This window comes from Microtus oregoni, unplaced genomic scaffold, assembly GCF_018167655.1.
Source record: "Microtus oregoni isolate MIOR12 unplaced genomic scaffold, Mior012 000049F_ref0000343, whole genome shotgun sequence".
Lineage (NCBI taxonomy): Eukaryota > Metazoa > Chordata > Mammalia > Rodentia > Cricetidae > Microtus > Microtus oregoni.
Genome location: NW_024543223.1, coordinates 1064346 through 1078552, shown reverse-complemented (window position 1 = coordinate 1078552; position 14207 = coordinate 1064346). Strand labels below are relative to the sequence as shown.

Genomic DNA, 14207 nt, shown 5'->3' with positions numbered 1-14207 from the left:
CTACACAAACTTCCTAACATCCATTCAAGCTTGTTTTTTGTTTGTTTGTTATGTTTTCCTAGACAGGGTTTCCCTGTACAGTCCTGGTTATCCTTGAACTCATAGATCCACTTTGTCTCTGCCTCCCAAGTGCTGGGATTAAAGTCATGTGCCTCCATTCAAGCTCTTGCCAGTGACTATGGCAACTACTCTAATATCTCATCTTGTTCTTTTCATTTTGTTTTAGGTTCAAGACTAGACCTGGACCTCATTCTTTGGCAGTAGGATGACTGTTTCACAGTGCTGGAGACTAACTTACTCATAGGAATCAGTGATTGTTTGTGCACTGTCTAGCAGACCCCACCCCTCTTTCTGAGTCACTGTAGGTAAGCAGCTGCAGGGTAGGGAAAGAGGGTTCCACTCAGCAAAGCCTATGTAGCCTCAGATTCCTATGGTTTTTCTCTACTCCAGTTTGCCTCTGAGAGCAGCTCCATGTGAATGAAGCACTTGTACCTTTGTAACCCCAGGTTCTTAACTTCTTGGCTAGGCCCACATGAAGAGCTGCAGTAAGTGGTAGGTTTTTCAGTTAAAATTGGCCAAGCACAAATAGACGAAGAAAATGACTATTATAATTTGAGGTAACTGAAAAGATCAAAGGATGATTAGTGCTGAAAAGAAACTTATAAGAAGAGATTCATTTCAGTCTCCTGGACAGTTAGTTTACAGAAACTAAGACTGACAAAAATCACAGTATTTAGCCATCTTTTCTCTAAAGCATTTACATGTTTTAAGGGAACAGGTAATGGATGAACATTTAATAATAGTTATTTAGTATTTAATGGTTAAATAGTCAAAGCTGTGAAATTTTGCCATTAAGATTAGAAATGAGGGATTAGGGCTATTCTTCAGGAGGAAAGTGCTTGCTGTGCTATCATGAGTACCCAAGTTCATTTCCCCAGGGCCCATGTAAAAGGCTGGGTATGGTGGCTTGTGTTTATAATCCTAGCACTGGGGAGGTAGAGACAGAAGGTTCCTTAGAGTTTGTTGGTTAGCTAGTCTTGCTGAAGTGACAAGCTCCAGGTTCAGTGAGAGACCCTATCTCAAAAAATATGACAGGTGATAAAAGAAGACACTTAACACTGGCTAGCCTCTGGCCTCCGCCCAAACCTACACAGATGCATGTACATGCGCACACACACACACACACACACACACACACACACACACACAGAGTGTCTGTCCTTCCTTTTAAGATCACCGATCCTATCTCTAACATAGCACCAAAGTGGTGATGAAAACACTACGCCCACCATAAGCACAGTATCATCTAGACACGCATGTCGAAGGGAAAATGGAGGACTGCAGGGGTTAAAGGAAGGTTCCAGGATCTTATTAACTAAGGATCATTTCCCACTCCAGGAATATTGAACAAAAGATTCCAAAAGAACTCTGAAGAACATGAATTTTGAGCTAATAAACTAAATTCCATTTCAAAGTACCTACGTTCAATGTTCTGCCACCTGAGAACTGGGGCTCTACAAATATCCATGTGACTCACTTGTATTTCTCATTGATGTTGGAAATCCTCCAGGCGTTGTTCATATCAAAACCCATCCGCTCCACTTCATTCTTAAACCTTGACGTTACATGCTCCCCTAGAGACAGAGAGAGACAGCAGAAACAAAGAAATAAATAAAAATTTTCAAAATGGAAAAATGGTGTGGGACCATGGTCTATATTCTGTCAATTATATTTTAAATAAACACTGATTGGCCAGTAGCCAGGCAGAAAGCATAGGCGGGACAACCAGACAGGAAGTAGAGGCGGGTCAATGAGAAAAGGAGAATTCTGGGAAGAGGACGTAGTCCTGTCCATCCACAGAAGAAGCAAGATGTGACTGCCTTGCTGAAAAAGGTACTGAGCCATGTGACTAGCATAGACAAGAATAATGGTCTAATATAAGTTATAAGAGTTAACAAGAAGCCCGAGCTAATGAGCCAATCAGTTTATAGTTAATGTAGATCTCTGTGTGATTTCTTTGGGACTTAACGATTGCAGGAAACCAGGCAGGACAGAAACCTCCGTAAACAGAAAAAGAAAACCACTACTACTTTGCTCTGTTCTATTTACATTGTTGTAAAGGCAGGAATGTATACATAAATAACATATATTTAGCTTTATTTGAAAAAGTAAGCAGAAAGAAAAGAGGACTAACTTAGATGAAGAATTATGTCATTGCCAAGTGGTGGTGGTGCACGCCATTGATCCCAGTACTCAAAAGGCAGAGGCAGGTAGATCCCTGTGAGTTTGAGACTAGCCTGGTCTACAAAGTGAGTTCCAATACAACCAGAGCTACACAGAGAAACCCTGTCTCAAAAACCAAAACCAAAACCAAAAAAAAAAAAAAAAAAAAAAAGATATGTCATCTTAGCCACTGCACATCTTTAATCCCAGCACTCAGAAAAAAGAGGCAGACAGAGGCAAGTATATCTCTATGAGAATTCTAAGGCAGCCAGGGGGTTATATAAGAAAGACCTTATTGCAAAAAAATGTTGGGTTGCTTGAACTTTCTGTGGGTATTGCTGTGCTCATTAACTACACTCAATTTTTCAGAGGGCAAATGGTCTGGCGGAGGTTAGTATGACACATCTCTCTGTCCCAAACCCCATGTTTTTTCTTGTAACCACACAGACTACTTTCCTACGCCCCCACCCAAACTGACAGTATGCATAAAAAGAAATAAAATCTGTCTTTAAAACCAGCAAGATTAGTAACATAGATCTAAAATTCTTATCTAAACCTTCTGGGTCACGTTTCAGGACCTGGGAATTCTCTGGCTTTTAGATAGCTAAGACAGTGCATGTATGGAAACACTACAGTCACAGTTCCAAGGGAGCTACTAAGGCTCCTAGTTCCTCAGACAAACACGTGCACACTTCACACCACAGGAGGTAACTCTGTCAGCTCAGATAAGGTCAAACCGCAAATAGGTTAAGAAATGCCTTCTGGTTTTCAGAGATTGCAGCAATCAGGCAAGTGATCACAGGATCCTAACTGCCAGTGACCAGAAGTCCAAGGGAACACCCCATTATTAAAAGAAACTCTAGGCATTTGTAAGAACACATCCCATCCCCTAGCTATAACCCGGTCACATTTCTCATAAATGTGGCCCTTTCTCCCTGAAGACCCTAACAAAGGCAGAGCCAGACCTACACTTAAAAGGCTTCCCATTTAGAGAAGTGCATGGTTCTGAAGCATAACTTACTAAACAAAATTATCAAGCGGGCTCCTAATGTGTACAACCCACATTGCCAGCTATAAAACAAATGTTTGCCGGACTAAAAGAAAGCACAACAAATAAAATACGCAACAGACTGCTTTAGAGAGAAGGATAAAGCTTTGCTTTCCCTGGGGAGTGAGCTTCAGAGCAGGAAACACCAATTGCTTGGATGAAGGCCAACCCTGTAAAACCATGTTCCATTTAAACTACTTTTCTTGAGTTTAAGCTAAGGTATCACATGCTTCCGGAAGATGAGCTATAAAAAGATAATGTTCAGAGCAGCAGGAAGGAATAACAGTTAAATCTGGTCCATTTGGAAAAGTTTTAGAATCGATGTAACAGACTCTCAAATAGGGTACTAAGCTATCTGAACTGAGGTGCCATCTGTCTACAAATTGTAAAGAGTATTGGCCCTTTCATTTAAAATATAAAGCTGTAAAATTGTGGAAATTTTCAAGTTTGTTAAAAGGAGATAGCCGGAGAGATGGCTCAGTGGTTAAGAGCACTGGCTGTTCTGACAGAGTTCCTGAACTCAATTCCCAGAACCCACTCGGTGGTTAACAACTGTCTATAATGGTATCTAATACCCTCTTCTGGTGTGCAGACCTATATGCAAACAAAACACCCACATACATAAAATACATGCATACATACATACATCTTTAAAAGAGAAAGGTGTTGTCCCTTCTCCTGATATACTTTTAGGTTTTACAGAGGTAGAATGCATTTTTATTAATGGTCTTTTATATTAACACCTTGATTTTAGGATAAACAGTTATCCTAAAAGGATCCTGTGATTTTAAGAAATAACCACTGGCTTCTGGGCACCATCTTGGCAGATAATCTATTGTTTAAAACTGAGCTATGCTGGAGACCTAGAACAGAAAACGGCCACAGGGCAGGTGTTTAACCTGCCACAGCCAAAGGGATCTACGGCTTGAGAGGCAGTTGTGGCCAGGAGCAGATCTCATTAACTGACACTAACTCTAGAGTTAGACAGACTTGAGCTTGAGGTCTGTAGGTAGATCAGGCTCTGGAGTCTGAAAACTCTGCAGTTCCAATGATCAATACTCAGGGGGTTAGAAAGCGTGGAAACAGGCCCTTCACCCGTGCAGATCTGAATGCCGTGGATGCTTCTCCCACTCTCCACTCTCTAGCTAGGACACAAGGGAAGTCTACAGGGGTATAAGAAATCTGTCTAGCCCACCAACCACAAAGATAAGTGTGGCCATCAGAAGTTTTTGGTACACAAACAAGAGAAGCTATAAAAATGAAGATAGTTAGAGTAGACATTAGATACAGGCTCAAATCAGCATAAATCTGAAAGAGTAAGAATCAACAGGTACAGCTAACCTTTCCCTTCCTCACCATGCATACTGGCAGTCTGCCATCTGAAGCTGCTAACATGTCAGCTTTTCCTTTCATTCCTCCATTTCCTTTATAGTATTTTTGTGGTAATATTTTCACTTCTAACACTTTTAAAAAGTTTTTATTTATTTTAAAAATAGTATGGATGTTTTATCTGCATGAATGTCTGTGTATCACTTGCATGCTGGTGCCCATGGAGGACAGAAGAAGGCATAAAATCCGCTGGAACTGGAGTCACAGATGGTTGTGAGCTACCATGTAAGAGCTGGGAATCAGACCCTCGTCCTCAGGAAGAGCAGCCATTGCTTTTATCTTAACTGCTGAGCCATCACTGAAGCTCCAACTTTTAGGTCTTTAATTCTTATTCTTCATAACTTAATCTAGCATACTATTATCCTTTCCTTACTTGGTTTTTCCTTTTATATTTCTTATTATCTTTCTTCCTATGATATTTTAAATAGTATTTTGACTTTATTTTAATGGTTTTTGGAGACAGGATGTCACAAAGCCTTAGTTGATTCTAAGGCTTATCCTCACACCTCTGCCTCCCCAGTAATAGAATGATAAGCATGCTCCATCATGCCCAGCTATCTTGTTAGCTTTTAATTTAAAAAACAAACAAAAACCATGTTTTCTATTTATCTTCTTATTCTCACTATTATTGCATTGTATAAATGCAGGCTCATGCATGCATGTGCAGAGGACAACTTGTGGGGATCAGTTCTCTTCTCCCATCTTGAGTACTGGAGAGCAAACTCAGTACTTAAGCAGCCAGGACTTTTACCTGCTCAGCCATCTCACTGGCCCTTTTGTTTTAATTATTATTCCTATTTTTACATTATCTAATTAAAAACTTTAGATTTATATGTTTTATTTTATATGTGTGGTTGTTTCCTGAAGTATATATGTACATCACATATTTGCCTGGTGCCCTCAGAAGACAGTAGAAGGAGTCAGATCCCCTGGCATTGGAGTTACAGAGGATTGTGAGCCTAGGAACTTAGATGAGTACTAGGAACCAAACTTGAGTCTTCTGCAAGAGCAACAAGTGTGTGCTTTAAACATAGCACCATCACTCCAGCCTCCTCATTTATCTAATTAAAAAAAAAAATCACAAATAGGTTATCATTTTCATTTTCCCTTCCATAACTTCCCCACTTGTCTTTTTCTGTATGTTAACTTCCCCTGTCTCCTATAACTCGTCCACTCACTACTCCAGTTTGCCCTCGCAGCACATTCTATATTAGTTTCACCACTCTCTGCCCCACAGCCTCTTCTAATGTAGGAGTGAGCTTTAATCAGGCTTGGATCAAATGGGTTCTCTGTCAAGTACGGTCTGACATTGCCATCAGAAGGCTTATTTTTCCCTTCCTCAGTGGGAGGAAGGCCCCAAGATTAAGCTTCTCACTAAGAATACCTTCAAATAAAAAACAGAAGCAACACCCGAACTAGCAGATTCACAAATCGCAATCTAGGAACAGAAGAAACATGAAAGGTCAGAGCATTTTAACTCCCCGACTGCTGAAATCAAGGCACTGCCAGATGAAAAATCCAAGTTTATTGGTGAAATAATTGGTGTTCTCAAAGAACATGCAACCAGCAACTAAAGAAAAAAGTCAGCAAGAAACAGACAAAGCAGTGAATGAAAAAAAATCAGTAACATGGATGATAAAACAACATGGAAGAAAATTTCAGCAAAATTGGTGTTTTATAAAAAAAATGTTAAAAATAAAGAACTTGGTAAATCAGATTTTAAAAAAAATAAAAACAGTGGAAAGCATCACCAACAGACCACCCATGCAGAACATTCTCAGGGGTGGAGGCCAAAGACAAGAAAAAACCATATTAAAGCATTAATAAAAATAATTAGTCAGGTATGGTGGTGCACACTTTAACCCCAATAATCATAAATTCAAAGTTAACCTAATCGACATACAATTCCAGACCAGCCAGAGCTATACAGTGACACACTATCGCAAAAACAAACAAACAAGTGAACATAACAGTGATAAATACTGGGACACAGTCAAACCTAAGATAAAGATATAAAAGGCCCATATATTAATAGAGAACAATTTATTGAGAAGATATAACAGCTGTAAAGGCATATGCATCAAATGTTGGGGCTTCCAATTTCATAAAACAAACATTAATGAACACAAAAGGTCACATAGTTCCACAGTAATTGTGGATGACTTCTATACCCCACATTCATCTTTAGACATGTCATCAAAATAAAAATTCACAAAGAAAACTTCAGAATTAAACTACATCATAGATCAAATGAATATAATAGGCTTCTACAAAATATACAGAATATACATTCTTCCAGTAGTCCCTGGAACCACCTCTGAAATAGATCACATCCTAGTGAAAAGTGGAAAGCTTATAGCTTGAGTATTTAATTTCTTTTAAAAAACCTATTTAGCTGGGCGATGGTGGCGCACGCCTTTAATCCCAGCACTCAGGAGGCAGAGGCAGGCGGATCTCTGTGAGTTCGAAACCAGCCTGGTCTACAGAGCTAGTTCCAGGACAGGCTCCAAAGCCACAGAGAAACCCTGTCTCGAAAAAACCAAAAAAAAAAAAAAAAGCGCTATTTGTAGACATTAAAAAACCACACTTGCCAGGCGGGCAGTGGTAGTGCACACCTTTAATCCCAGCACTCGAGAGGCAGAGGCAGAGGCAGGCAATCTCTGTGAGTTTGAGGCCAGTCTAGTCTACAGAGTGAGTTACAGGACTGGCTCCACAGTTATTGAGAAACCCTATCTCAAAGACAACAAAACAAAACAAAACAAAAAAATGAAACCACAGTCATGTCACACAAACATAGTAAAGACAATACAAACATATATAAAAATGAATGCTTTAAATTTTTTGGATGTTATATATTTATTTATACGGGCTGGGTGTGCATACCACAATACATGCATAGAAGTCAGAGGATAACTTTCAGGAGTCAGTTCTCTACTTCCACCGGGTAAGTCCTGGGGATCGAACTCAAGTCACCAGGCTTGGTAGCATGTATGTTTACCTACTTAACCATCTAGATGGTCCAATACATATTTCTTTAAGATAACTGAAATATTTTTAAGTGCTGAACAGATGGTTCAGTGGTAGTAAAAGTATTTCCCATGCAAGCTTGACGACCTGAGCTCAGATTCCAGGAACCCCTGTAAAAAGCCGTACACAGTTGCACATACCAGGAATCCCAGCATTCACAGAAAAGAGGTGGGAAGTATAGATAAGAGGATCACCCAGAAACTAATGAGCCAGCTAGCTTGGAATACACAGCACATCAAACAACATGGTGGAAGGTGAGGATCAACACTCAGTTGTTCTCCAACCACCACACGCACGCTCACTCCCAAACATGTAGATACACATATGCATAAGAAAGTGAATAAAAACTTAAAAATCAGAGATCTCAATAAATAACCTAATGATGCACCTCCAAGGACTTACAAAATAAGGGCAAGTCAAACTCAAAAACTGGCTGGCAAGAAATAATAAAGAACAAGGCAGAAATTAACAAAATGAAGAATAAAAGAGCAATACATAGGGCTGGAGAGATGGCTCAGTGGTTAAGAGCATTGCCTGCTCTTCCAAAGGTCCTGAGTTCAATTCCCAGCAACCACATGGTGGCTCACAACCATCTGTAATGAAGTCTGGTGCCCTCTTCTGGCCTGCAGACATACACACAGACAGAATATTGTATACATAATAAATAAATATTTTTTTAAAAAAGAGCAATACATAAATCAAACAAAAAGCTTGCTTGTTGCCAAAAGAGGGAGAGAAGACCAAATTAATAGAATTAGAAATGAAAGGGCCAGTGAAACAGCTCACCAGGTAGAGAAGCTTGCCGCCTAGTCTGATGGCATGTGCTCCATTCCCAAGATCCAATAGTACTAGAGATGGATCTCAGATCATCGGGCTTAGCAGTAAGCTCCTTTACTTGGTGAGCCATCTCACCGGCCCTTCATAACTAATTTTAATATATCAGATCAAATAGAAGCAAAGTGGCATTTCCTCTAAAATGAGGAATGAGGGTCTTATTCAATATAGTACTTCAAGACTTAGCTACAAGAGCAAAATAAGAAAAAAACAATAAAAGAGATACAAATAAGAAAGTAAGGATTTTACAGATGTCATAATTTAGAAACCCTAAAGGCAACCTCAAAGCAAGGTGTGTGGTATGCACTTGTAATACCAGCTCTTCGGAGGTAGGTAGAGACAGGAGGATCAGGAGTTCAAGATCAAGGTAGTTCTTCCTGTGTGGTGAGTATGAGGCTAGCTTGGGCTACATGAAACCGTGCCTCAGATTGAATGAATGAATGAACAAACAATCACCAGAAAAGTCTTGGACCTAATAAACTATTCCAGCAAGGGAGTGGAACAGAAAAAAAATCAACATATAAAAAAATTAGTAACATTTCTGTATGCCAAAAAATTCCATTCACAATAGCTTCAATAAATGAATGAATGAATTAATGAACCTTACCAAAAAGGTAAAGACCTCCACAATGAAAGCTTTATGACATAAAGAAATTGAAGAAGTCATTAGAAGAAGAAAAAACTTCCTGTGCTCACTGATATGCAGAATTAATATTGTAAAACCGGCCTACTAGTTGCAATGCATCTACATCAAAATTTCAATTACATTCTTCATAAAACTACAAATACAACCCTAACTTTTGTGTGAAGCATAAGACCCTAAATAGCCCAAAACAACCTTATGCAGAAAGAAATGCTATTAGTCTCCCAAACCTGATTATACTACAGAGCTACAGCAACACAAACCATATGTACTGACACACAAAATGAGATATGTAGACCAAAGAGTTAGAAATAAATTGACACAGATACAGCCTTTTGAGAAAGGTATCAAATTATACTTGGAGAGACAGACAACTTAATAATGCTGTGAAAGCTGGATTTCTACATGTAGAAAAATCAAACTGGAATCCTGTCACCCACCATGTACAAAATAAAAAATAAAAGTAAATTCAAAGGTCTTATTGTAAGACCTGGATCTTTGGAATGCTAGAGGAAGAAAACAAAGATGGAAATTCAAAGGAAGTCCAGCCATAATGTTTATCTATACTTTCCAAGAGCTGGGATTACAAGTGTGTACCACACACCCTCAAGATATAGGAAACTACCTCCTGAACAAGACCTCAATAATTCAAGGAAAAAAACCCTAAGAATTAATAAATGTGTTCCTATGAAAAGTAAATGCTTACACACACAGCAAAGAAAACAATCTCTATAGTGAAGAGATGGATCACAAAGCTGAAACATCTTTGCCCACTACATATTAGACAAAGGATACAACATACATACAAACATACATACCTAGAGAAAAAAATTAAACACACACACAAAAAGAACAAAATAAAAACAAATCAATCAATCAATAAATGATATGATGAAGTGAACAGGTAGTTCTCAAATGAAGAAAAACAAATAGCCAATAAATATTTGAAAAAGCGTTCAATATGCCCAGCTATCAGAGAAATGCTAATTAAAACTGCTTTGAGCTTTCATCTCACCCTAGTTAGAATGGTTATTGCCAAGAAACCAATAACAACAAACACTGGCCAAGAATATAGAAAGAGAAGAAGAGCCCTATATATTTCTGGTAGGAATATAAACCAGTAAGCTCACTATATAAAGTAATAGGAAGGTTTCTCAAAAACTCACTACTATATATACCCAAAGGACTTTTTATTTTTTGAGACAGGGTTTCTCTGTGTAACAGCTCTGGCTGTCCCAGAGACTAAAGTGGCCTCAAACTCACCAAGATCTCCCTGCTTTTTCCTCCAAGTGCTGGGATTAAAAGTGTGTGCTATTCTTGGCCAGTAACCCAAAGGACTCTTAGGTCAACTACCAAAAAGTTATCTGTACGCCCATATTTATTGTTATGCTAGTTATAATAGCTAAGAAACTTGAACAAGCCTAAATGTCTAACAATAGATGAATCAATAAAAAAAATGTTATCTACACAATGAAATTTTGTCTATTTACTAAAAATTTTACACGTATTTGTGTGAATTTGAGAGGTACACATTTGCCTCAATGTTCACGTGGAAATCAGAGGATAATTTTCAGGAGACAGTCTATAGGCTCTAGTGATTAAACTCAGGTCATTGGGCTGCACAGCAAATGCTCTTACCAGCTGAGCTATCTCACTCACCAGTCCCCATCTCTCAAGCCCACATCTGTGTTTTTTAAGCCAGAAAAGTAAATACAAATACATCTAGAGCTGGATTCTCCTTAAATTTCCATCCAAAAATTCCAATGTCTACACTGATAAAACATTAGGCATACTGTAATATCCCAACTTACTTCACTTAAATTTTATTTATTTATTCGTTACTGTGGGTGTGATGTATATGTGTGAACACACATATGTACCATTGCATGTATACCCGTAACTTTGAGGAACTGGTTCTCTCCTTCTACTTTTACTTGGGTTCCAGGAATTGAATTCAGACTGTCAACTTAGTGTGGCAAATGCTCTATCTACTGAGTTATCTCGCTAGGTTTTTGAATGACTCTTTATTTCTGCTTCAACTCTTCCTGTTTGCCTCTTCTGCTCCCTAATCTACCTTCTCAACCTTTAATATTTCTTGAACTACATTTATACACTCCAAGCATTTTAATTTTATTGGAAATAAATTTTTAAAACAAATAGACAATCTTATTCATAGGCCACAGTGTGAATCTGCAATTTTTAAAAAAATCTAGCTCCCCAGATGATTCTGACAGGCAAGGACGCAGACTAGCACAAGTCAGAGAGGTTAAAAGATACCCCTTTCAGATTTCTAAGTGATGGGGAAAAATCATTTTTTCTATGTATCAAGGTTCCAGAAAATCCTTGAAGTACACATTTCTTGGGCTCTGTCCAATGCCTGAAGACAGTCAACCTAACAGTAGTGTAGGATCCAAGCCCATGTTACCTACAGATAAACAAGATGTAATGTAAGTGATGGGCACTTCTTACCAGAGGTCAGAGAGTAGACATGGCACTATTAACGTAATAGATGATCAGTCATCTGTCACTCTAGTTTGAATTTAAGCCTGATTTCTACCACAGAGGCAGCACCAACAAGCTGACTATGACAGAGAATGGAAACTGTGGTGGTTAATATCAACCATCAACCTGATGAGCTCTAGAGCCACTTCGGAATTAAGTCTTTAAGCATACCTGTAAGGAATGACATACATTGGTTAAGTGAAATAAGACATGCCTATTCTGGCAGTACATTCCCTGGGCAAGGGCCCTGAATTAAATAAAAAAGGAGAAAGTGGTCTGACCACAGACACAATATATGCAGCTGGCCCAAGTTCCTGTTGCCATGTGTGGTGGTTTGAATAAGAATGACCCACACAGGCTCATATATTTGAATGCTTAATTACCAGGAAGAAGAACTCTTTGGAAGGATTAGAAGGATTAGGAAGTGTGGCCTTGATAAAGGAAGTGTGTCAATGGGGTTGAGCTGTGAGGTTTAAAGGCCCATGCCAGGTCCAATCTGACTGAGATAATTCCTACTCGAGATGTAGCTCTCAGTCACTTCTCTAGCACCAAGCCTACCTCCCTGCTGCCATGCTCCCCACCATGATGATAAAGGACTAACCACTGAAACTATAAGCAATCCCCAATTAAATGCCTTCTTTTATAAGAACTACCTTGGTCAGCGTGTCTCTTCACAGCAATAGAACAGTGACTAAGACATGACTTCCTCACCATGATGAAGTATCATGGACTATGAGCAGGAATAAACCTTTCCATTCATTGTTAAAGCACCTTTTGTCAGGAATTTTGTCATAGCAATGAAAACTGTAACTATTGTTGAAGCTGAGGATATGACAGTGAAGGTGACAGTTCTGAGTACACTGTTGCCTGAATTGTGGTTAAAGTAGAGTCAAGATTTAACAAGGACTTCCAAGCCGGGCGGTGGTGGCGCACGCCTTTAATCCCAGCACTCGGGAGGCAGAGGCAGGCGGATCTCTGTGAGTTCGAGGCCAGCCTGGTCTACAAAGGGAGTTCCAGGACAGGCTCCAAAGCCACAGAGAAACCCTGTCTCGAAAAACAAAAAAAAAAAAAAACAAAAACAAAACAAGGACTTCCAAGTTTTGCAAATGAATCCTTAACAATGTTAAGACCTCTTCCAAGGCTGAGTAAGTCCTAGAGCACTGGCTGCAATGTGGCTGGTTCCACTATGACACGCTCAACAGCCAAATACTAAAATTACACAAATACTAAGACATCCCAGTACCCTGCCTGCTGATACACTCAGTACTTAGAAGGAAAGAAGTCAGGAACCACTCTATGTATGACTAAAAGACTAAACCAACTTCTGTACCTCGACATCTATACTTATGGTTTCATGTTCTGGGGAAGACTATACAAAGGCATCACTCTGAAATGTCTCACGTTGTTTCATCCTTGAGATGACATAAAAATATGGCTGTCTGGAATATTCCTATTTTGTGAGTAAGCTGTGGCCACCAACATTCAACACTATTGGGAAAGCACTATAACCAGGATAGCTGGAATGAAAAATGCTACCAGAGTATTTTTTTTTTACTCAAATACAAGTTTTCTCTGTGTATTACATAGTAAATACAGTAAAAGAAAAAATCCAAACATATTCTTTCTCCCACTCTCTTTCTCTAATGTCAGTAAAATTCCATGTAAGTGGTTAACAGGTTAACATCAATGTGAACTGTGCATCTTTTTTTTTAGTGCTAATGATCAATCTTTATTTATACTTTTAGAAATAATTGTTGTATGAATATAGTTCCTCTGAACAATAAATCATGTTACTTCTTTTAATTTTTATTATAAAAAAATTTAAATTTCATTACACATACCTAATCCAAGTTCCCACTCCCTCCCTTCCTCCCATTCCCTCCACTTCCTCCCTCCCCATCCATTCCTCAGAGTAAGACATATTGCTTTGGGGAAGGTGCAAGGCCCTCTCTACTATATCTAGGCTGAGAAAGCTATCCATACAAAGAGAATAGGTTCCCAAAAAGCCAGTACAAGCAGTAAGGATAAATTCTGGTACCACTGCCAGTGATTCTGTCCCAGCCATGCAACTGTCAACCACATTCAGAGGGACTAATTTGGTCCTATGCTTGTTCCTTCCCAGTCCAGTTGGAGTTAGAGAGCTCCCATTAGCTCAGGTAAACTGTTTCAGTGGGTGAACCCATCATGGTCTTGACCACTTTGCTCAATTTCTCATTTTTCCCACTCTTCAACTGCACTTTGGGAGCTCAGTCCAGTGCTTCACTGTGGGTCTCTGCCTCTGTCTCCATCAGTTTCTGGATGAAGGTTCTATGGTGATATTTAAGATATCCATCAGTCTAACTACAGGGCAAGGCCAATTTGGGCACCATCTCCTTTATTGCTTAGGGTCTTAGCTGGGGTCATCCTTGTGGATTCCTTGGAATTTCTCTAGAACCAGGTTTCTTGCTAACCCCATAATGACTCCCTCAATCAAGGTATCTCTTTCCTTGCTCTCATCTCTGTCCTTTCTCCATCTCGACTATCCCATTCCCTCAAGTTCTC

General features: G+C 39.2%; 1 protein-coding gene across 4 annotated transcripts in view; it reads right to left on the bottom strand.

The window, feature by feature from the left end:
• The window catches only part of LOC121436399 (myotubularin-related protein 3), a 114862-nt gene that overhangs the window by 27072 nt on the left and 73583 nt on the right, over window positions 1-14207 (bottom strand). For all 4 annotated transcript variants that reach the window (XM_041636239.1, XM_041636240.1, XM_041636241.1 and 1 more), the window contains exon 8: window positions 1538-1634. In XM_041636239.1, coding sequence (XP_041492173.1) covers window positions 1538-1634 — 97 coding nt within the window. The remainder of the gene's footprint in view (window positions 1-1537; window positions 1635-14207) is intronic.